The sequence below is a fragment of the Xiphophorus maculatus genome, chromosome 9 (assembly GCF_002775205.1).
Source record: "Xiphophorus maculatus strain JP 163 A chromosome 9, X_maculatus-5.0-male, whole genome shotgun sequence".
Lineage (NCBI taxonomy): Eukaryota > Metazoa > Chordata > Actinopteri > Cyprinodontiformes > Poeciliidae > Xiphophorus > Xiphophorus maculatus.
This window is the reverse complement of record NC_036451.1, coordinates 29,304,470-29,326,314: the sequence shown is the minus strand read 5'-3', so window position 1 is coordinate 29,326,314 and position 21,845 is coordinate 29,304,470. Positions and strand designations below refer to the sequence as shown.

The 21,845-nt window shown below is 39.3% G+C and overlaps 1 protein-coding gene across 1 annotated transcript in view; it reads right to left on the bottom strand.

Annotated features, from left to right (window-relative positions):
• LOC102235692 (cadherin-2-like) overlaps positions 1–21,845 on the bottom strand; it is a 99,952-nt gene that overhangs the window by 15,323 nt on the left and 62,784 nt on the right. Inside the window, exons 8-13 of the mRNA XM_023339447.1 lie at positions 13,290–13,427; positions 12,800–12,985; positions 11,245–11,498; positions 8,694–8,836; positions 3,798–4,031; positions 515–748 (exon numbers count right to left, since the gene is read on the bottom strand). Coding sequence (XP_023195215.1) covers positions 515–748; positions 3,798–4,031; positions 8,694–8,836; positions 11,245–11,498; positions 12,800–12,985; positions 13,290–13,427 — 1,189 coding nt within the window. The remainder of the gene's footprint in view (positions 1–514; positions 749–3,797; positions 4,032–8,693; positions 8,837–11,244; positions 11,499–12,799; positions 12,986–13,289; positions 13,428–21,845) is intronic.

Below are 21,845 nucleotides of genomic sequence, written 5' to 3'. Positions count from 1 at the left end.
TAGAATATTGTGTTTTGTTTATCCAAAATTACAATTATTGTCACTTATGGTAGTCAAGGTGAAAGGGAAATGTTTTACAAAGAAAATAAAAATATAGTAGAAAAAATATCTACATTTTATGGCCCACAATTACTTTCATCTTGAAGGCTTTGGACCACGTGGTGAAAAGTTTGGACATCACTGGTCTACATGGTCTACTTGGTCTCTTTTCATTGATTAGATCTGATTCCTGTGATATGTGCTTACAGAGCCCGTCAAAAATGATGGAATTTTACTTTTACAGGATGCTCAGACCATAAAATTATTTTATGAGAAAAACAAAAAGAAAATCAACTAAGTTAACATATAAATGCCCAATCTGAATAGAACATCTTTCTAAAAGTGAAGTGACATTAGTTCAGTAAATCGGTTTTGAATCATATCAATGAAAGTAAAAAAAACTGTTATAGAAGTAATTTAATAATCTTGACCAGCCAGGGATCGTATATGCAATGTGCTTGAAAGAGACACTCACCTAATAATATGATGATACAGATGAGGATAGAGATAATAGCTCCAGTGCCCAATCCAGCGGCAATCATTTTCTCCATGTCCACACAGTCTCCATGGCGATCACAGGGACAGACCTTGACCCTCAGGAAGGATGTGTTAGACATGGGCAGGTTGCCAGAGTCTGTGATCACAACGGGGAGCTCATAGATGCCGCTGACAAGAGAACCGATCCGCAGGTGAAGCTGGGCGGACTCGCCTAGAATATGAGATTATATGCGATAAGGAGGAAAGATAAAAGAAACAGAATCACTTTTCCACTGAGATGCCCACTAGTGCCTGAGTGTGGTGATGACAACTATTCAGCAAACTGGGGATTATTTGCTTTACAGAAGTTGGAGAACTGTAGCCGCTCCATCTGAGACCTTGTGTCCTCATGAAAGCTCTGCTTCAAAACTCTTCAGAAAAGTAACAACAGTTCCTTATCTGCAACATTTCTTCTCTAATATTTCTGAGTTGCTTTGAATTGCTGGGTTATAGATGACATAGTAGTGACATCACGTAATGCAGATGAGAATCAGGAAGTAAATGCACCTCGCTGACTTCTGTTGTCTAAAGTCTGAGACATGTCGGGGTGTTCCAACTGTTCTAATAGAGAGAAAGATAAACATTATTTTCATGTTCCGTCATCTGGGTCGCATGTCTGCAACCCAGCACGCGACCCGTGTCTGCAACCTAGACAGTTGCAGCACCATTTGTGGATATAATTTACACAGTGCGATCCTTACCTGTTAGAAAGTGGTGCTGCAAACTCTGGCATTGCTAGTTTCCACACCTCCTGACTTTAGCTGTAGATTGTTGATCCACTTTTTTCCTCTTTTTTTGGTAAGCGTTTTAAAATTAACTCCCTTGTGACCAATTACCTTCGGAACATAAAAATAATGTTTATCTTTCTTAAGACTTGGATATTTAACTCAAACCAGAATTTGAGTTGAATATCGAAAAGAAAACTGTTCTCTTTACTAGAACGGTTGGAACAACCGTACACGACACAGACTTTAGTCATTTTGAAGCTGGATTGACTAAAGTTAATGGGCTGCATTTACTTCCTGACCCCCATCTACACTGCGTCATATCGGTACTATGTCACATTCAACCCAGCAATAGTTGGTTGTTTACTTTGCAATTTCTACATTATTAAATCAGGACAGTCCAACTGCCCTTCCTAAAACATTTCTTAGCATAATTCAGGTAAACTCTGCAATTTTTAATTTTTTTTATCTCAGCCATCTCAGTCTGACATACATAACAAAGAAGCTGATAACTTAATATTTTATAAACCTATTTTGGACTGAACCTATCTTATCTTTCATACAGCGATAAGAAATGTAAATAGAAATGTAAATAAATATCCTCCATCAATCCATTCATTGTCTTACACCCTGCCTATCTTCCGTGATCAACAAGCGAGAGGCGGGGTACACCCTCGACAGGTTAAATAAATATCAATATAATATAAATAATTACCTTTACAGTTAGGTAGTATTCCCTTTACACTCTGTGATGTAATATTGGAGGCAACCATCCAAAAACGTCTCAAAAAATTTGCTGGAATTGTGACCTATTCCTACTGACAGAACTAATGTAACTGAGTCACAAACTGTAATCTGTTGTTTGGTGTTAGCTTTGAAGAAATCAGATAAAATAATCAAAATTTTCAATTAAAAATCCATTTTTGCTGCTAATTTATTGAATACATTAGACATATGAGCTCAAAACCAAAAATATTTCAGGGTTTCCCCCAGAAAACTTGCTAAGCCCGGTGTTTATGTATTAAAAGATGTTAAGTAGACAGGAAATCTAAAAATATTACTGGGTAATTATGTGTTACTGGAAAACATTGCCAGTGAAACACAATTTAAACCCACAACTAGTTTTAAAAACAACAAATCAAAAAATACAATTAAAATGAATATCAATTATTTGCACTTCTGTTTAATCCAAATTCAGTCAGCAGCTCCATATAGTTCCCCAGGGCTGCCGGGATCCCATAAATACTAATATTTTATCACAGACCACAGATACATAGATGTAACATTTGTTTATTGAGATCATCAATGCTGCTAAATTTGATTTAAAATGTAAAAGATTTTAAATGGTTTAACATTTATATGTAAGATTTTAAGGATCTGGCAAGTTTACTTTGTAAAAGTTAAAAGAACAATATTCATTTTGTTTTGTTACCATAGCAACAATCTGATGCTATGAGTTTAATCTTTGAGTTTGAGTTCTGTTTGTTCACAAATACAAATCAGTAAAATATAAATCATTATCACCGCTCACTCAACGCACCTCTGAAAGCGCGATGACAAGTTATTCCTGCGGTTCATGTAGAGGAAACACGATGGGGTTTAAACTCCTACCTTGATCAAAAACTCTGGAAAGAAACATAATTCCTCACAGGGGGTTGATGTAAATATCCATACAGGTCAGCCTGTGTCCAATTTGAGTGAAAGGCAATCCGGGCAATCCGAGAAGAGGTTAACTTAATCCAGCTGCTGCAGCTAGCGAGGCAACGCACAGAGGCGCCAACGATGTGATTGGTCTGGCTTTAAATGCATAAACAATAAACCTGCCTTCTATAAACATATCTTTTAGGAATAAATCTGTTCTGCCAGTGAAATGCTCAGAGCAACAGTTGCAATCCGGCCTAGCCTGGCAGTGGGGCAAGTAAAGCATGGCGGACGCCAGGCCTATCGTACACTGGGGGAAACCCTTTATTTATTGTTTTTAATCTGTCCTTCACGTTCTTCCACCATCACATGGTGTAAAGTTCTGTTCTATCCATTCATCTTTCCACAGTTTCAGAAACTCCTGATAATTCATGGAACTTCTATAGAAATGTGGACTGACATTAACCTTGGGGATGTCTGTGCTGATGCTACATGTTTAGCATTAAGATGCTATTTTACAATTGAATAGCATCACTGATAGGCTAACTCCTTTTAGACCTTTAGACTGTCCAACATTTAATCAAGAGAAGCAGCTTTGTCATCAATTGCTGTTTCCAAAGGTTGCTTGTGTGTCAGATTTACAGGTGTACCACTTCTGACCGGAATCTTTATATGTAAAAAATGCGATAAATTGTGTTAAATATCTATGTAATTAATTTATCAAAATTAGTGCTTCCATTCATTGATATTTTACAAATGAATAGATTTGCCCTTTGAACAGAGCTATCAAAGCAGCCTGGTAAATTACTGTATGTAAAAACCCTGGATACTTGAGACAATTTATCTTGCACTCACCATTCAAGCGACTGAGGGTCCAGTTGCGACGCACATCTGATGGACGACTTGCCAGCTCAAACACAAAGGGTCCAGCATTGGGAGTCAGGTCGGGGTCATTGGCTGTGATGTTTAAGGAGTTTGGATCTGGTTTCTCACACATTTCCACTTCAGGAGGGAACACATTAGGCGCATTGTCATTTATGTCCAGCAGGTGAATCTGAAGGGTTCCTGTACCAGTGGCAGGAGGAATGCCTGACAATAAGAAAATATTATGGGCTTTAATATGTACCAAACATAGCAAGCACACTTCTCAGTACTCTGGTAGATTGGATTTTCATGGAGGAAAGAGGAAGTACTGGAATTTGAGATAAATATCCAAAAGAAAACCACCGCTTGGGATACTTTCCTATGCATTACTTTGTTATGGACAGTGTTGTATAAAGTACTGAAATCTCAGAGTCAAGTAAAAGTACAAGTACCTCTCCAAAATATGACTTTGGTAAAAGTCGAAGTCACTGACTGAAATGTTACTTGAGTAAAAGTCTTAAAGTATCTGAAACTTCTTGTACTTAAGTATGGAAAGTACTGTAAAAATGGATGTACTCAAGTAATGTAATGAAAAGTACAAGTAAAAAGTAAAACAAAGCAAATGCAGGTTGAATGACATTTTTTATATTTTGGTAAACTTGTCAAATACACTTAAAATAATGTACACAACCAAGTGCAGGCAAAATTGAACCTGCTAATAGATATACCTGCAGGCATCATTTAGTTAAGAAAATTAGGTGCTTTACCTATAGCACAAGGTTAAGTTAACCTGCTTTACAACTGAACCAGCTTCTTAGTAAACCCTCCAGGACAGAAAATACAAAGTTTTTGTAAGCCTTAAGTTTTCCCTTCAAGTAAGGTCAGTGCTGAAAATGAGAAAAATAAATAGTACAGAAAATGCGGCCAACATGAAGAAAAAGAGCTGTTACGATTACTCTACTTCACAAATTAGTGAATCAGTCAATAGGTGGTGCACACAACTGGTCATTATGCAAAAAAAAAAAAACCCCAGAAAACTTTGGAGCGGGGGGGGGGGGGGGGGGGGGGGGGGATGCTGCCCACTGACGCGGCTCAGGGATTACGTGACACGCAGCGCCGTGCGCAGTGCCCTACAATGCACTGTAAGCTATGTAATGTGTTTTGAGGCAATTGACCAAAATCCCGGACAATTTTTAAATTCCCCCCGGACATCTTTTTAGGTCTGAAAAGTAGGACATGTCCGGGAAAAAGAGGACGTCTGGTCACCCTATCACCAGCTGGTGGTTCCCCTGGAGCCGTGTCCGACGTAGTTGCAGTCGTTGTGGTCTCCGTCTCCTCCTCCATGTGGCTGTTCCTGATTGCGAGACTTGCTTTATGTTTAATGGGAGAAGCGAAGCAGGTGTATCCTATTGGAGGTGATGAACAAGCCCAGGCAAGTAGGCTACGGACTTTGTTTGGTAGCCTGCTTGCTACTTGCTAATCAGTAGGTGGGATCAAAACACTTCGTTTCTCTCTCTCGCTTTTTTGTAACGAGTAACTAAACCACACATTGAAAATGTATCGGAGTAAAAGTACGCAATTAAGTTCGGAAATATAGTGAAGTAAAAGTGAAAGTCATCAAAAATTTTCATACTCCAGGAAAGTATGAAGTACTCCAAAATATACTTAAGTAAAGTAGTGAAGTATTTTTACTTCGTTACTATACAACACTGGTTATGGATGATAAAGACACTCCCTTATTAACAGTTCTCTTCAAGACACCATAACAGACTAAATAACTGCAAACTTTTGTCTGCAAATATGTGGTACATTGATCCAGGTTTCATGCTACTGGATGTAATAAACTGGAAAAGTTTCTAATTGAACAAAAAAAAAAATACAACTGATGAACAAGTATAGGAGTTTAAGGTTAGAAGGTGTGAATCCACACACTTTCATATCTAAAAAGAGAATGCTAAAAAAACTGCATATATTTGGATTTTTCTTTTTGTGCAAGAATGTGAATCAGTTGATGTGCCTCAATGTGGTTTGGGGTCAATGAGCTCCCCCCTGTGTAATGACAATGGCAGAAGACGTAGTAAAACACCGCACAGTAGGTTCTGTGTGTGTTGGGTGTAGCAGGGTCAAGTGAATCAAATGAGCTAAATGGCATTCTTCTTCATCAATGTTCCACTGGAACAGAGATGCCTCTCTCCACTTCCTAAAAGCACAGTTGTGGCGAGAAAAAGAGAGACTCCCTTCAGATCCGAGGACTGTCTCTGAGATTCTTTGTAATCCTGCAACAAGCCAAGAATCAACCTTGGATAATCATTCTGTTGTTTACTGAAGACATACTGCCACTACAAGACAACACTCCATACTGGCTTTCATGTCAGAATGATGTGGAAAACACTGATAGCATTATCCACTTTGCTGAATTCAGCAGTAATCTCCCATAAAAGTTCAATCATGTCCAATTTGTAGTTTTTCGAAAGGGATAGTTTGACAGTTTTTTTAACCTTCAGTTGAGAAATTAATGCATAAACATGAGTCCTACTAATATTCAATTTCATACCTCAAGTCTTAAAACCACACTAAGGTCCAGTCTAACATGGTGAAGATGCACAGGATGTCTAACAGAAACTATTTTTATTTTGATCTGTGGGTTCTGTCTCTTCTCTTAAGAAGTCAATTTTCAAACAAGGATGGATGTAGAGACAAAAACAAATATTTACATAGACCAGATAAAAAGATACATACAGATTTTGTTTTGGCACTTTGGCTGTATGCTTTGGGTTATTGTCCACTTGGTAGACCTGTTTGCACCCAGGCTTTGATTTCCTGACTGATGTCCTTGGATGTCATTTCAACATTTCATTCCACACGGTTCCATATTACTTTCATCAGACCTCAAGAAATGTCTCAGAAAATAAAGATCTCTGTCCCTGTGTGCATCTGCAAACACCAATCTGACTTTTTATGATTTTTTTTGGCACAACGGCTTCCTAAAAAAATCTCTTACATATTTTTTCTCATATTATTGTTGAATTTAGCAAATAGAAATAATGTTGGTAATTCCAACTGACCAAACACCAGATAAGTTTGGTCTGACCTAAATTTAGACAATGAAAAAAAAAATGTTTGTCTTTTATGTAAACTTCTGGTTTTAAGTGAAAGTTAAATCACTATAATAGTCTCTTTGTTCTTTAGAAATTCTGATATTTTATATAAGACAATAAAAATTAAGCATGGAAACATAAATGTTGTGGTCAATTTTCATTTTTTCATACTCATCCAAACTTCCCAATAGGTCATGCTTTTCCACATTAATGCCTCCCATTGAATAAAAAATGAAACAAATCATTGGAGATAAACTTGTTTCTTTTAAAATACAGAGTAGCTAAAGTTTTTGTAATCCAGACATTTATTTATGTGTCATTTACACATAACTGCTACAAACCTGTGAAATTATTTTAATGATCAGTATTGTTGACTGAAATCAGGATATGGCAGCTTTTTCTTCTTTGCGTTCCTCCACTTCAGATCTGTTAAATGCACCAAAAAAATTGACTGCAGCCTAATTAAGGACAGTTCTTAATATAATAAACCAGAAATGGCAGGGTAGGCTTTTTCAAGATCAAACATCAGCTTGAAAACCACAACCAGTGCAGCCCTAAAATGAAGCACCATAATAGCCAATAAAAGAACTCCCTGGGCAGCACAAATAATAATGTAAGTCAACTGAAACCCCGATTGAACAAGCAAGTTTTAAACTACTTTTTTAAAAGACTCCATGCAGTAAACTAAAACAAAGTTTTAGTGATGGACTGTCCCACTTGGACTGGTGTTAAATCATAGGTATGAGACTTTGAACAAACTCTGAAGCCAGTGAGCAGTAGTATCATTTGTGAAAAGATTAAACATGCAATCTGCAGTCTTACTGTTTACTGCTCTATATGTTAGAGTAAGAACTTTAAAACAAACTCTAAAATCTATAGGAGGACAATGTAGAGATGTGAGAAAGGGTTAACTTTCCCAAACTAGTAAACAGGGGACTGCAATAATATAATTGCAGGAACACAAATAAATGCTGTTATTTCTGTTATCAGGTCAGAGCAGGGAAGCGCTGTGAAGGCCTATTGTAATTGCAGGATTTCTTATTATTTTTTCCAACAAAGTACACGGCTTTTTGGTGCCTTTAAAATATTCAAAAATTCATCAAACTTCACCCAAAATTGCTCCCTAACTAAAAATTTGGGATTCTAGTGGAATCGCAAACTGCTCTACAGCGCCCCCTAACGTGAGATAGGACAATCCATAGTTCGTAGACATCTGAAATTTTGTATATAGGTAGATCTCCCCCCAAAATTAAGAAAAAAAGTCTCTTTGAGGTACCTCCTAAAATGTACAGGGAGGCGGCCATATTGGGTCAAAGTGCAAATTTTGGCGATTTTTCATTTTTACACATCTCAAACTTTAACAAACTCCTCCTTGGGTTCTGGCATACATTCACAAATGGCACTGACTTAATCAGAAAACATGGATCTAGGCACTACTGGGATACAGCGGGGACAATACTGGGACACTGCAGGATACTATTGAGACACTTTTGGAACACCACTGGGACACTATTGGGACACTGCTGGGACAGTATTAGGACACTCTTGAGACAATGCTCGGACAGTATTTGGACATTATTGGGACAGTATTGGGACACTACTCGGCAGCATTTGGACATTGCTGGGACAGTATTGAGACACTGCTCAGACAGTATTTGGACATTGCTGGGACACCACTCAGACAGTATTGGAACACTGCTCGGTCAGAAATGGGACACTGCTGGAATCCTGTTGTACAGGTTGAGACAGATAAACCTATGCTGCCATTGGGACAATCCACATGTCTCACCATTATCAGAAGCTGTGAAAGTAACATTGTAGAGGTTGTTCTTGACAAAGGGAGACTCTCGATCAAGGATGGCGATGGTGGAAATCCTTCCGTATACTGGGTCGATATCCAGCCAGCTGGCTGGGTCATAGATCTTGGAGTATCTGAGGTCAGAGAGAGAGGTAACCTGAGAAACCAATATGAAGTAGTTTTTGTTTCTGTGCAACTGAATATATCCTAAGCAGAACCTGGAGACTGGAAGAGATGATCGCAACTTATTAAAGCATGTTCACTGGATATAATACTAATCTGAATACAATATACATAAATCTATGTAGATTTGTTTTTAATGAAGCCATACACTTTCCTCCATGCTCGTATGCAAAAAATAAAAAATCACAATGGCCTTCCTTAATTAGATTTTTCTATAATTTAGATCATCTTTCTATTGTTCTGTCCGGGTGAAATTTGACAGTATTATGAAGAAATGCCGGAGATGCAGCAACAATCTGACAGAGTGCTACAAGACAACAAATAAAAATATGTAAACAGGATGCTCCAGCTGCCCAGCATACTGACCAGAACTTGTCTCTTTGAGGGCTTGAGTATTAATGCACTTACACTTGTATATTTTTGTGAACACAGTGGGTCCACCATTTACTGTTGCTAGAATACACAGACCACAGCACTACATTGAGAAAATAATAGTGGGATCCATCAAGAAAAACAAAGTTGGGGACAAAAAGCAGCAATCCTGCAGGCTCTGCATGTTAGTGAGCCAATAACTGTGCAGCCTCATGTTCACATTTATTTAACAGTATTACTATGAATAACATAAGTTTGATCTTATTATAGCTGAAAAGTTAACATGTTATTTTCAGGTGTTATTTTCTGTCTGGCCTATGGAACCTGGATAATTTCAGTTATTTAGAAATACAACTGAGGGTTGAAGGCATAGAGTTTGTTATCTAGTTACTGAACTTTCTTCAAATTCATAAATGTACATAGATTTTCATAATATTTTATTAGAACTGTATGACTTTGGTCAAAGGTTTGACCATGAGCTTCTTCCAACAGTTACATGGAAGAAGCTCATCCACATAGCCATTCCTGCAGATGGTCATTTGGATGACCCAGTTGACTCTGAGATGTTGCTTCATTGCTTCCACATCACTTTTGTTTTTACTCTTGACACCATCTACGCTATGAAGTGCAACCATAATGCCGTCTCTCCCATGCCTTCCAGTTTTTATATCTAAACACTTCAGTTTACATTCTGAAGAGTACAATGGTTGGTTGTTTTCTTTTGATTTTGCACAGGACACAGCTCTATTTGATGTGTTGCTTTAAAAAGCATACACTGCTAAGGCTCCATTTAAACCAAATGTTTTGAATTAACCCAGCATTGTGGCTCAAAAAATTGTTGTTGGAAAGAATAAAAGTACAAATTTAAAAGTCTGAGTGAACTAGGGAACACAGAAGCAGTAGACACTAGAATGGTTAAATAAACATAAGAAATAAACAAACCTCAAATAGACAAAAACAATAGATAGTGACAATCCCTCACAAACACATACTGAGCCTAAATGGGTTGGAGTTTAAAGATGAGATGGATGAACTCATCTCATCTAGAGTGAAGGGCTGCAGCCTCAAACACCTGTCTAAATGTCATGTCTGAAGTTTGTGTGTTGTTTTGGAGGTGTTAAACTGTAATATGTGACTTTCCTGCTGGTATTAGTACAGTATATTCCTTCATACAACTGAAGAACAGAAAATTGAGGTCCAGTAGCAGATTCTGAGTTTCACTGATTAGGACTTCCAATTTTGGGGGTGGGGGTAAGACAGGGCAAACCAAAATGTGTTCTGGATTGTGATCCAAATCCAAAAAGCCAATCCTGATATCTCTTCCATGGGTAGAGCTTTTAGGATGCTTAACTAAACTTCTACATAGTCCTTCAACCTCTAATTTTAGGAGTCAATGCAGGCCTTCCTTTTTCCTATTAAATGTTGGATGTTTTTTTCCTTACAGCATTTCTCTGCAGCATGAAATTGTAAAATAATCTACATTGTCATGTCCAATGCAGCAGTTGTACACTGTAGTGAGAGAGGGTAACAACTTGATGTTGCACTCTATCACTTTTATGGCTCTGTGTGGCTTATTCTGCTCTGTAATAATCTGGTATCAGACTGAGCACTGTACACTGACTAACATGGCATTAATGTACTATGTGAAACCAGAGTTCACATTACATTGATATGAAAGAGCAAAGCTGTAGAGCCTTAAAATCAGTGGAAGAAGCAAACTTGAGACTCATTTGAATTTCTTTATAAATCAGGTAGAAAAACAGTGTTGTGATATCCTCTGACTAATCCTCTTATTTAATACATGCTTTTAATTTCTTATCTTTGTTGCTTTTAATATTTTTAGAGAGTGATTTATTTATAGTGTCTTGAAATATCCATGTAATCATTTATTTTTCACCCAGTTGGTGTAACTCATTCAACTAGTACATTTTCTTTGGTCTTTCATACTATAATGCAACACATATTTGCTACTTTGTGGTTTCCTTACCTGATAGTCTGCCTCATGAAGCGGTCAGGGTCCTGGGCAGTGAAAGTTGTGAGCAAAGATCCTGCCGGCAAACCTTCTTCCAGTTTAATAGTCTTGGGGTTGGGACTGAACTCTGGACTCTCGTTGATGTCCAGGATTCTCACAGACACAGTTGCTGTGGACTGACGAGGGATGTGGATGCCGCGGGCCAATGGGATTTCATTTTCTGCCTCCACGGTTAGCATGTATGAACGGGTCAACTCAAAATCTACCGGCTGGCACAAGAACAAAGAAAAATTCCATACTTTTCCAAACTCATATTACTAAAATTTTCAAGCATTTTGGACATTTATGTACAATACACTACCCCTTTTTTGTTTTATGGTCTTTGAAAAAGTATAACTCACATACCTTCTGACTAAAAACCTTGTCAAAACAACTTCACTATTAAGTATCAGGAGAAAAATGCTGGAATTTAGTTTTTCCTGCTTCAGTGAGCTTCCCAGAGTCTAATCTTATACTCCTGGTGGGTGTGACATCAGCAGGCAGTGATGTCAGTGACGCGTTACTTTGTAACAAGTTACTGATGTTGGACCACTTTTTTCAGTGATGAGTAATCTAACGCATTACTATTTCAAATCCAGTAGTCAGATTAAAGTTATCCAAATCACTGTGCATTACTGTGCATTACTATTTTCTTTACTAATGTAATTTTATTTCCTCTTGGGGAGTGACCACCATTTTTATGCGACAGCAGCAGCTGATCACATGCTGAGACAGAAATAAAAAACAATGGAGGGAGGAGAGAGATGCACATTTTATTGCAAGAAAAACAGGAACTATTTTGAGTCCGATTATAAAATAACTTTCAATTAAGTATTGGCAAAGCTCAATATAATTTTCACAGGTGGCGGAGTGTTGTTGTTAGCAGCTGCTGAAAGTAACTAAAAAAATAACTTGTAATCTAACTTAGTTACTTTCCAAATCAAGTAGTCAGTAATCTAACTAAGTTACTTTATCAAGGAGTAATCCAATTAAAGTTACTTTTTCAAAGTAACTATGCCATCACTGTCAGCAGGTAATCTATTCACTTCCCAAAATATTTGTGTTGATTGTTCTGGCAGTGATGTGAATGCTTATTTCTAGCAATTAGGTTTTATTCTGAAAAACCCCCAAAACATTTTAAGACCACCAGCACTTTAGAAAGCAACACTAGCTGCCTCTCTACTACAAATGTGCACAAATATTTGTCTGTTTTTTGATAATATTGAAAGAACATAATTTTGAAGTTGCAGTCTTTCAATTAAATCAGCAATGATTTGAAATCATACAGTACAGACCAAAAGTTTGGACACACTGTGTTCATTGAATTCAATGAGAAAGTGTGTCCAAACTTTTGGTCTGTACTCAATACAGACCAAACGTTTGGACACACAGTTGTGTCCAAACTTCTGGTCTGTACTGTATGTGAATAAGTTTGTTTACACAGTAAGTCATTAAAAACTTCATGTGATTGTTAGTCACTGCTCATGTTTTATAATTTCTGTGTGAGAGATGTTTTAACATCATACCCTACCTTGACCACAGTGATTAAGCCCTCATTAGTGGTGGGGTCAGTAGGGATGGAGAAGTGCCCTGCGGGGTCTCCAGCAATGATCCGGTACACTGTCCTCCAGGCCGGCGTATGCGGCTGGTCTTTATCTGTCACGGTCAGGTTAGCAACAATAACATTCACCCTGTTCTCATGAACTTCACCAAAGAACTGGAAACAAAGACAAACACATTGCATTTCATTAGAATGACAGCAATGAAATCATGCTTTGTAGTAAAAATATTGAAAGCAACTATCACTAGAAACTGCAGTGGAAAAGGCAGTTTCTTCAAACATTCTTTCAGTTGAAGCTCTTCATTGTTTCTTGGAGAGATGAAAATATTGGAATTGACTATTCACACTGTGAATAAAAGCTCAGAGAGCTTAAGTGCTATTTTCCCTTCTGTTAGCAAATAATTACTTCTGTGTGTGGGGGGGAGGGGGCGGTATTGCAGGCGTGTGTGTGTATGCATACTGCATCTGTGGTGAATTCAGGAGGGTTGTCGTTGACATCAGTAATCCTGATGACAGTGGTGGCAGTGTTGGAAAGGCCGTAGGTGGGGTTTCCCTCCATGTCAGTGGCCTGGATGATCAGGGTGTACTGAGGGACTTTCTGGAAATAAACAGAAAACAAAGACAGTCAAAAATGGGGAGAATTATCTATCTGCATTTTCATAGAATTTCTAATGGTCCTGTGGATGCAGATATATCCCCACAGAAGAGGAAATATTAGCTTGTGATTGATGTTTTTGTCAATATCTACATAAGTACAAAGACATGATTTTAATAATATTAATCTTTTGATAATGCCGGTCTGATTCGTAATCAAACAATGTCTTGGTTGAATGAGACTCATTTTAAATTTAAATATGAATCATTTTGGGCTTGACTGTGTGTAGTATTAATCTAGAAACATTTATTACATTTGCCATCTTGAATGTTCATTAAGTAATTTCCACATGCTACTTTATGCCAACATAACAAGAGGACTAGACGTGTATCGTGTATCAATCCCTAGGCCATAAAAATAACAGCTTACATTTTTCACTTAGATATTTATTAGTTTTTATGTCAACAAAATACAATGCAAAGAAACTGAACAAAGAACTGTCTATGGAACGTACAATGTTCTAACACTTTAGCAGATTAGTATATTCATCTGCTATTATTCCAGCCCTTATTCTTTATCTATGACCATCCATCCATCCATCCATACATGCTTATCCCTGTGCTGGTGCTTATCTCCAGCAGTCAACAGACGAGAGGCAGGGTCACCCTGAACAGGTTGCCAGTCCATCGAAGTCATTCTTCATTTAAGTCTTATGAAAAGTTACTTTTCCCTCATTTTCCCATCGTTGTGCTTCTTGTAGTTTAGTAAACGTGTTAATTTTTACATCAAAAATATTTCTTCCACAGTTGTTATCCACTGGTGTCGTTTTATGATGTAAAGCGTTTTGAACTGCCTTGTTTGCTGAAATGTGCCATACGAAAGAACTTGACTGATTGATTGATGGTGGAACGTCTGGAGATGACTATGCATATAAGAATTCTTCATAAATCAAGAAAATTATCAACAACACTGACCATCTTATTCATAAGACTGTTTTGGGAAAGCAGTGTATCTTCTGTCAGAGGTTTCTTCAGATTCAGTATAGAACAGATCGCTGCGGAAGATCTTTCCTGCCAATGGCCATCAGCATAATTTAGAATTTGATTATGAAATGAAGGTGAAACTGAAGAAGGATGTTGAATTGATGAGGAGGACTGGACTGAGAGAAATGAGGTGGCATTAGTGACATTAGGAAAACATTTGTGGATGAGGAGTGAAGGGGAAAAGGATATATCGGAAGAAAATGGAGTAAGAAGTCTTGGCGGAACTGGATTTATGAGCTTTGAAATTCACATGAGCCAACAAGACATGAAAGGTAGAAGCAAGATTAGAAGAAGGGATGGCAGGATGAGGGATGAAGGGATGTTTGTTCGCAAACTTTGTGAAGCTTGAGAGGATGAGGATGAAATGACGGTACAGATAAGAGCTGGGAATCTCAAGCAGAGAGGATGCAGGCAGAGAGTGTAATACAACCTGGCTCCCAACTAGGGGAGCAATCGGTGCGAGTGGAGGCGGACATAACGTCACCAGAGATGCTGGTGGCCATGGTAGGTACTGAACGGTAATATGAGCTGCTGTGCAGAGCGTATCCAAACCTCCAAATCATCGGTAGAAGATAAGTTATTAAAACAATGTCACAAAAAATTATTTATCCTTCATGGAGAGAGAAAAGAAAGAGGAAGAATAGAGAAAATGTCAAAATAAAGAGATGTTTTAATGTGTATTGGTAATGTAATGTTTATCAGAAAGATTTGCTGAGGTGCTAATTGGAAAATTACCTTGATAGCAACCTTGATCGGTCCAGTTCAACAGCCAAACATTTATGCTACAATGTTTGTATTTGTGTGAAGCTGAGTTCGAACTTTAAATGAGTTGATTCTAGTGGTTGGCCCTGTATTTCTGAGGTTTTTTGCCGTTAAAGCATGTTTGATAAAGTGTTTGAAAATGTTTTATGTATCTAAAACAAACAGTATTTTTACATCAACTTATAAGGTATGTGAATTTCTCCAGTTAAAATTGTTTGAAGTCACAAACCGGTACCGGTCCACATTCTCAAGTGAGAAAGACTCACCTGGTATAAATTAAATGTTTATCTCTTGTAATTACTCCTAAGAGAAATTAATTTAATCAAAGAATGTCATGAATATGTGTGCAGGGCTGCACCGACTGCGGTTTTGTGGCCGATCGCCGATTACCGTCTTTAAAAAGCCTAACCTGCAGATTTTGATTTTGGCAGATACCAATTTTTTTTGTCTGAAATGTCACTAGATGTAGCAAGAAAGTCACTGAGTTGGCAACAGTGGGGTGAATATTGTTAACTGCAAACATGCAGACATGACCTGGTGGGCCAGTCTGGCAGTAAAACCTCTCACTGTAGAGCAGAAGAGAGCAGAGGTTGTTTTTAAACCTTTGCTGACGAAAATAAGATCAGTGGATATGATTGGCTTCATGTAAGTATCGACCAATCACCAATCCCCCAAAGTTAAGGAAATCGGCGCCGATAAATTGGCCTGATTAAATGTATCCTATACATGCATACAGTACACACATACATGTGTGTGTGTCAGTGATATTTTTAAGAAAAATTAAAATGGAATAAACTAATTTTAGATTTGGTTCCCCATCATGTCTATTAATCACTTTATCCTTTTGTGTGTTTACAACACAAAAGGATATATATATATATATATATATATATATATATATATATATATATATATATATATATATATATATATATATATATATATATATATATATGACCTGACCTGACCTGAGAGAGAAAATCATGACCCGAATGACAACCAGACCTCCTCGGCGCCAACTACAACGGCTGAGTGAAGTACCATCAGAGATCATTGAGAATGTGAATGCAGCATTGAGAACAATCCCTACCAACACCATAACAGAAACCAATGAGCTGATCTACAACTCAGCATCAGTGATCCTTGAGACACTTGGCTATAAGAGCCGCCATGAGACCCAATACCCACCATGGAAAAGACGGTTAGAGGCTAAAATCAAGGTATCAAGGAGGGAAGTGAGCCAACTGTCAGAGCTCCACAAGGGTACAATGAAAAGACCAGTACCCAGAAAGTACAGGCAGATGCCCATACCTGAAGCACTCGAAACTGCCAAACAGAGGCTCCAAGCCTTGGCCAGCCGCCTAAAGAGATACACAAGGGAGAATGAATCCAGAAGGATTAACCGGCTCTTCTCCACTCAACCAGCTAAGGTGTACTCTCAATGGCAGGGTAATAACAACAGAGTAGACCCACCAAGGCTGGAGACTGAACAATACTGGAAAGGCATATGGGAAAGGGAGGCGTCCCACAACAGCAATGCACAGTGGTTGATCTCTCTACGAGAGGACCATAATAACCTCCCTGAGCAAGCCTTGGTAACCATCACTGTGACAGATGTCCAAGAAAGAGTCTCAGGTATGAAAAACTGGACAGCACCAGGGCCTGACATGATCCATGCCTACTGGCTAAAGAAACTCACTGCCCTCCATGAGCGACTGGCAGACCAAATGAACCAGCTGCTACAAAGTGGGACTCACCCTGAATGGTTAACTGAAGGGCGGACAATCCTAATCCAGAAGGATCCATCAAAGGGTCCAGTCCCACCCAACTACCGACCAATAACCTGCCTCTCCACAACATGGAAGCTCATGTCAGGCATCATAGCGGCCAAGATAAGCAAACACATGGATAAACACATGAGCACGACACAGAAAGGTATTGGTGTAAATAGCAGAGGAGCCAAACACCAATTCCTCGTAGACCGCACAGTTGCCCGAGACTGCAAAAACCGACACACCAACCTGTGCATGGCTTGGATTGATTACAAGAAAGCCTATGACTCAATGCCGCATACTTGGATCATTGAATGCTTAGAGATGTATAACATCAACAGGACTCTGAGAGCCTTCATTGCAAACTCGATGAAGCTGTGGAAAACCACCCTTGAAGCCAACTGCAAACCACTTGCACAAGTGTCCATCAAATGTGGCATATACCAAGGAGATGCTCTGTCCCCGCTACTGTTCTGCATAGGCCTGAACCCCCTCAGCCAAATTATCAACAAGACTGGCTACGGATACCGACTCAAAAATGGGGCCAACATCAGCCACCTTCTCTATATGGATGACATCAAGCTGTATGCCAAGAGTGAGCGAGACATCGACTCACTGATCCACACCACCAGGATCTACAGCACGGACATTGGGATGTCATTCGGACTAGAGAAGTGTGGTCGGCTGATCACAAAGAGGGGGAAGGTCATCCGCACAGAAGGGGTCTCACTCCCAGAAGGAACAATAGCAGACATAGAGGACAGTTACAAGTAACTAGGTATACCACAAGCAAATGGCAACCTCGATGAGGTCACAAGGAAAGGAGCCACAGCTAAATACCTCCAACGAATAAGGCAAGTCCTGAGAAGCCAGCTCAATGGCAAGAACAAAATCCGCGCAATAAACAGCTATGCCCTGCCAGTAATCAGATACCCTGCTGGAATAATTAGCTGGCCAAAGGAGGAGATAAAAGCCACTGATATTAAGACTAGAAAACTACTAACAATGCATGGAGGATTCCATCCCAAATCCAGCACCCTGAGACTGTACACGAGCCGCAAGGAAGGAGGCAGAGGACTAGTGAGTGTGAGAACCACAGTCCAGGACGAAACAACTAAGATCCATAAATACATCAGGGACAAAGCCTCAACAGACAATGTGCTCAGTGAATATCTCAGACAACAGGGAATGGAGGTTGAGGTGCCAGAGATACCATCATGGCAGGACAAGCCCCTACATGGGATGTACCACCAGCAAATAACCCAAGTGGCTGATATCAGTAAATCCTACCAATGGCTGGAAAAAGCTGGACTCAAGGACAGCACAGAGGCCCTCATCCTGGCCGCCCAGGAACAGGCCCTAAACACCAGAGCAATAGAGGCCCAGATATACCACACCAGACAAGACCCAAGGTGTAGGTTGTGCAAGGAGGCCCCTGAGACAGTCCAGCACATAACAGCAGGGTGCAAGATACTGGCAGGGAAAGCGTACATGGAACGACATAACCAAGTTGCAGGCATAGTGTACAGAAACATCTGTGCAGAATATGGACTGGAAACCCCGAGATCAAAGTGGGAAACACCCCCAAAGGTGGCGGAGAACGCCAGAGCTAAGATCCTGTGGGACTTCCAGATCCAGACAGACAAAATGGTAATGGCGAACCAACCAGACATTGTCGTAGTGGATAAACAACAGAGGAAAGCCGTTGTGATAGATGTAGCAATACCAAGCGACTGCAACATCAGGAAAAAGGAGCACGAGAAACTAGAGAAATACCAGGGCCTCAGGGAGGAACTGGAGAGGACCTGGAAGGTGAAGACCACAGTGGTGCCTGTGGTCATCGGGGCCCTCGGGGCAGTCACCCCCAAACTGGACCAATGGCTACAACAGATCCCAGGAACAACATCAGACATCTCAGTCCAGAAATGTGCAGTCCTTGGCACAGCCAAGATACTGCGCAGAACCCTCAAGCTCCCAGGCCTCTGGTAGAGGACCCGAGCTCAGAGGATAAGAACCACCCGCGGTGGGTGAGAAGGGAATTTTTTTTTTTTTATATATATATATATATATATATATTCAATGTCAATGGGTTTTCCTTATTTTCAAGACTATTTATAAGGCAAGAAATCCCACTTATTAACCTGACAGGGCACACCTATGAAGTGAAAACCATTTCAGGTGACTACCTCTTGAAGCTCATCAAGAAAATGCAGAGTGTGTGCAAAGCAGTAATCACAGCAAAAGCAGAGAGGATGCAGGCCTATTCTTTGAAGAAACTAGAATATAAGGGGTATTTTCAGTTGTTTTACACTTTTTTGTTTAGTGCATATTTCCACATGTGTTATTCATAGTTTTGATGCCTTCAGTGTGAATCTACAATGTCAATAGTCATGAAAATAAAGGAAACTCATTGAATTAAAAGGTGTGTCCAAACTTTTGGTCTGTACTGTATATACACATGCATATGGAATATAATGTAAACATCACTGTCAGAGATGCAGTATGTTTATAATAGGTGTGTGAATAGGCCTGTCACGATAACAAATTTTGCAGAGCGATTAATCGTCTCAAAGATTATTGCGATAAACAATAATATTGTTTGAAGACCATTTAAAACTGATTTAATGGTATTGACATAATAATGCAAGCAATATCCTGCCAAAAGTAGATGCACTTTATTTTCAAAAGAACACTTAACACTGGAACTGGTAAACAACTGTTAAAACAAAAATAAAATGGACTCTCAGTCTCCATTAACAAAAAATGCACTTGAATAAAAACTAAACAACATAAAACTAAAGTGGAAATAAAAACTACATTCAACCAAAAGGGTTCAGATTATGAAGTCTGTATACTATATTGCCCTTCAATAATCATTAGATTCAGATATCCAACTACCTGATGAAGTAGTTAACTCCTCCCTTAAGCCCAGTTCAAACACGTTTTTCTTGCCCCGAATTTCCCCTTATGACAATCTTTGAACGACCAACGTTCTAAGATTGTCGCTTGCATCATGTAATGCAGTGGTTCCCAAAGATTTTCTCCTGGGCCCCCCCAATGCTTCCCAAAGATTTTCTGGGCCCTCCTATGGATTACAATAACCCCCTCCCCTTCAAAAAGAAAAGAAAATCATTTGGGCACACACATCATTCAACCAGACATAAACTTATACACATATTTTGTTTTCAAACTCCAATGAAGTTTATTTCACACTTCAGGTTGCAACAAAACACACTACAAACCATCTTTACAGTGAAACACTTTGTGTAACTGTTTTTTTGCTTTTATTCACCCATACTGCTTCCCGCGCTGCCCTAGCAGCGCGCCCCAAACTTTGGGAACCACTGCTGTAGTGTGTGGTGTGTTCCGGCTGATTGGGTCCAGTCGGTAGAACCTCGTGGCCACTCCGATCTAAATCAGGCATGTTCAACATGTTGGATTGTCTTAGCCAGTTTATCACTGCAGCTTGTGGGTCTTCCCCGACTGGGAGCGAGAATGCAGCCTGTTGAATGTGACAGGTAGCCAATCAGAAAGCACGGATTCCCCTCTGTGCTTTCTGAGGGGAAAACACGGAGGGAATCCCAAACAGCTGACACGACGCAACCCAAAGTCCAGCGGACATCAGATATGATATGCGGAAACAACATTAATGTTTATTCAACATTTCATGCAAAGAATATCTACAGAAATGCCAAAGAGAGCAATTAGAGTGGAATTGTTACCGCAGTCTTATCCAATGCCTTTTCTTTTTGTTACATCTTTTATCGCTTAAAATAAGCTCACAAACTATCGCTATTGTTTATATGTCGTAAACCGTGTTTGTTTACTCGAAATTCACATGTGATACAGTGGGTTTTGACGAGATTTTCTGAGAGAAATTGGTTCTTCTGTGCTGTGTTGCTCTTGACGTGTGGCTGGACACCACACGGCACAATCGAACCCGATTGAACCGTTAGGCCTACAATTTTCTGTCGGTTAATGTGTGGTCTCTCAGGTTTTGAAAATGGGCCGACGATCGGTCAACAATTCTAAAATTGCGTAGTGTGAGCTGGGCACCAAGGAAATGAGGAGGGGAGGGTCAATGGAGAGCACCAGAGTTGAGCCTTTTTTCATCCAGTTGTCATTAATAGAAAGAGAAAAAGGCAAGAAGAAACGATAAAGCCGATAAATTAAAATGAGGTCAATAACTTTCATTTATCGTGTGATTAATTGATTTATTGTTTATCACGACTGGCCTATGTGTGAATGATCTAATAATCTGACTGTTGATTGTAGCCAGTCCACATTATTAGCAGAACTAGAGGGTCCCAAAACCAAATTTTGTTTAGGATCCAAGGGAGGCTTGGGCCGGCCATGGGACTGGAATGTTGTTGGATGTGAAGGATGACCCTTGGACGGATGTTGAACTGACGGTAAAGTGGAGACGAAGTTCAAGTATCAAAGATAACTGAACGCAGGCGTTTGCGACTTGGAGTTTGTCTCATTACTGGAAGAGGAGAATGTTCGGCAACACATGGTGTATTGAAGATTATCGTCTAAATCAGAAAGGTAGAGCTGAATAACCACGTTGCATTCTGTGGTGAGTTAAATTTGTAGATTTGTAATCATAGCAAGAGTAACACGTTTGACGGTTGACGAAATGTAACAGATTGAGATGAATGGGTGAGCAGAGTATAAATAGGCAGCCTAGAAAATTCGAGGTGTGGTTTGGGTGTGGCCCAGCTCCCGAACTTAAGTTAACACATTAACGTCATTTAAGTATTTTACTATATTCTGGTGGATTTTACAGAGAAGTTGTTTATTTTGTATAAGTGTACAGAAGTTGATGTTTGAGAACCCGAGAG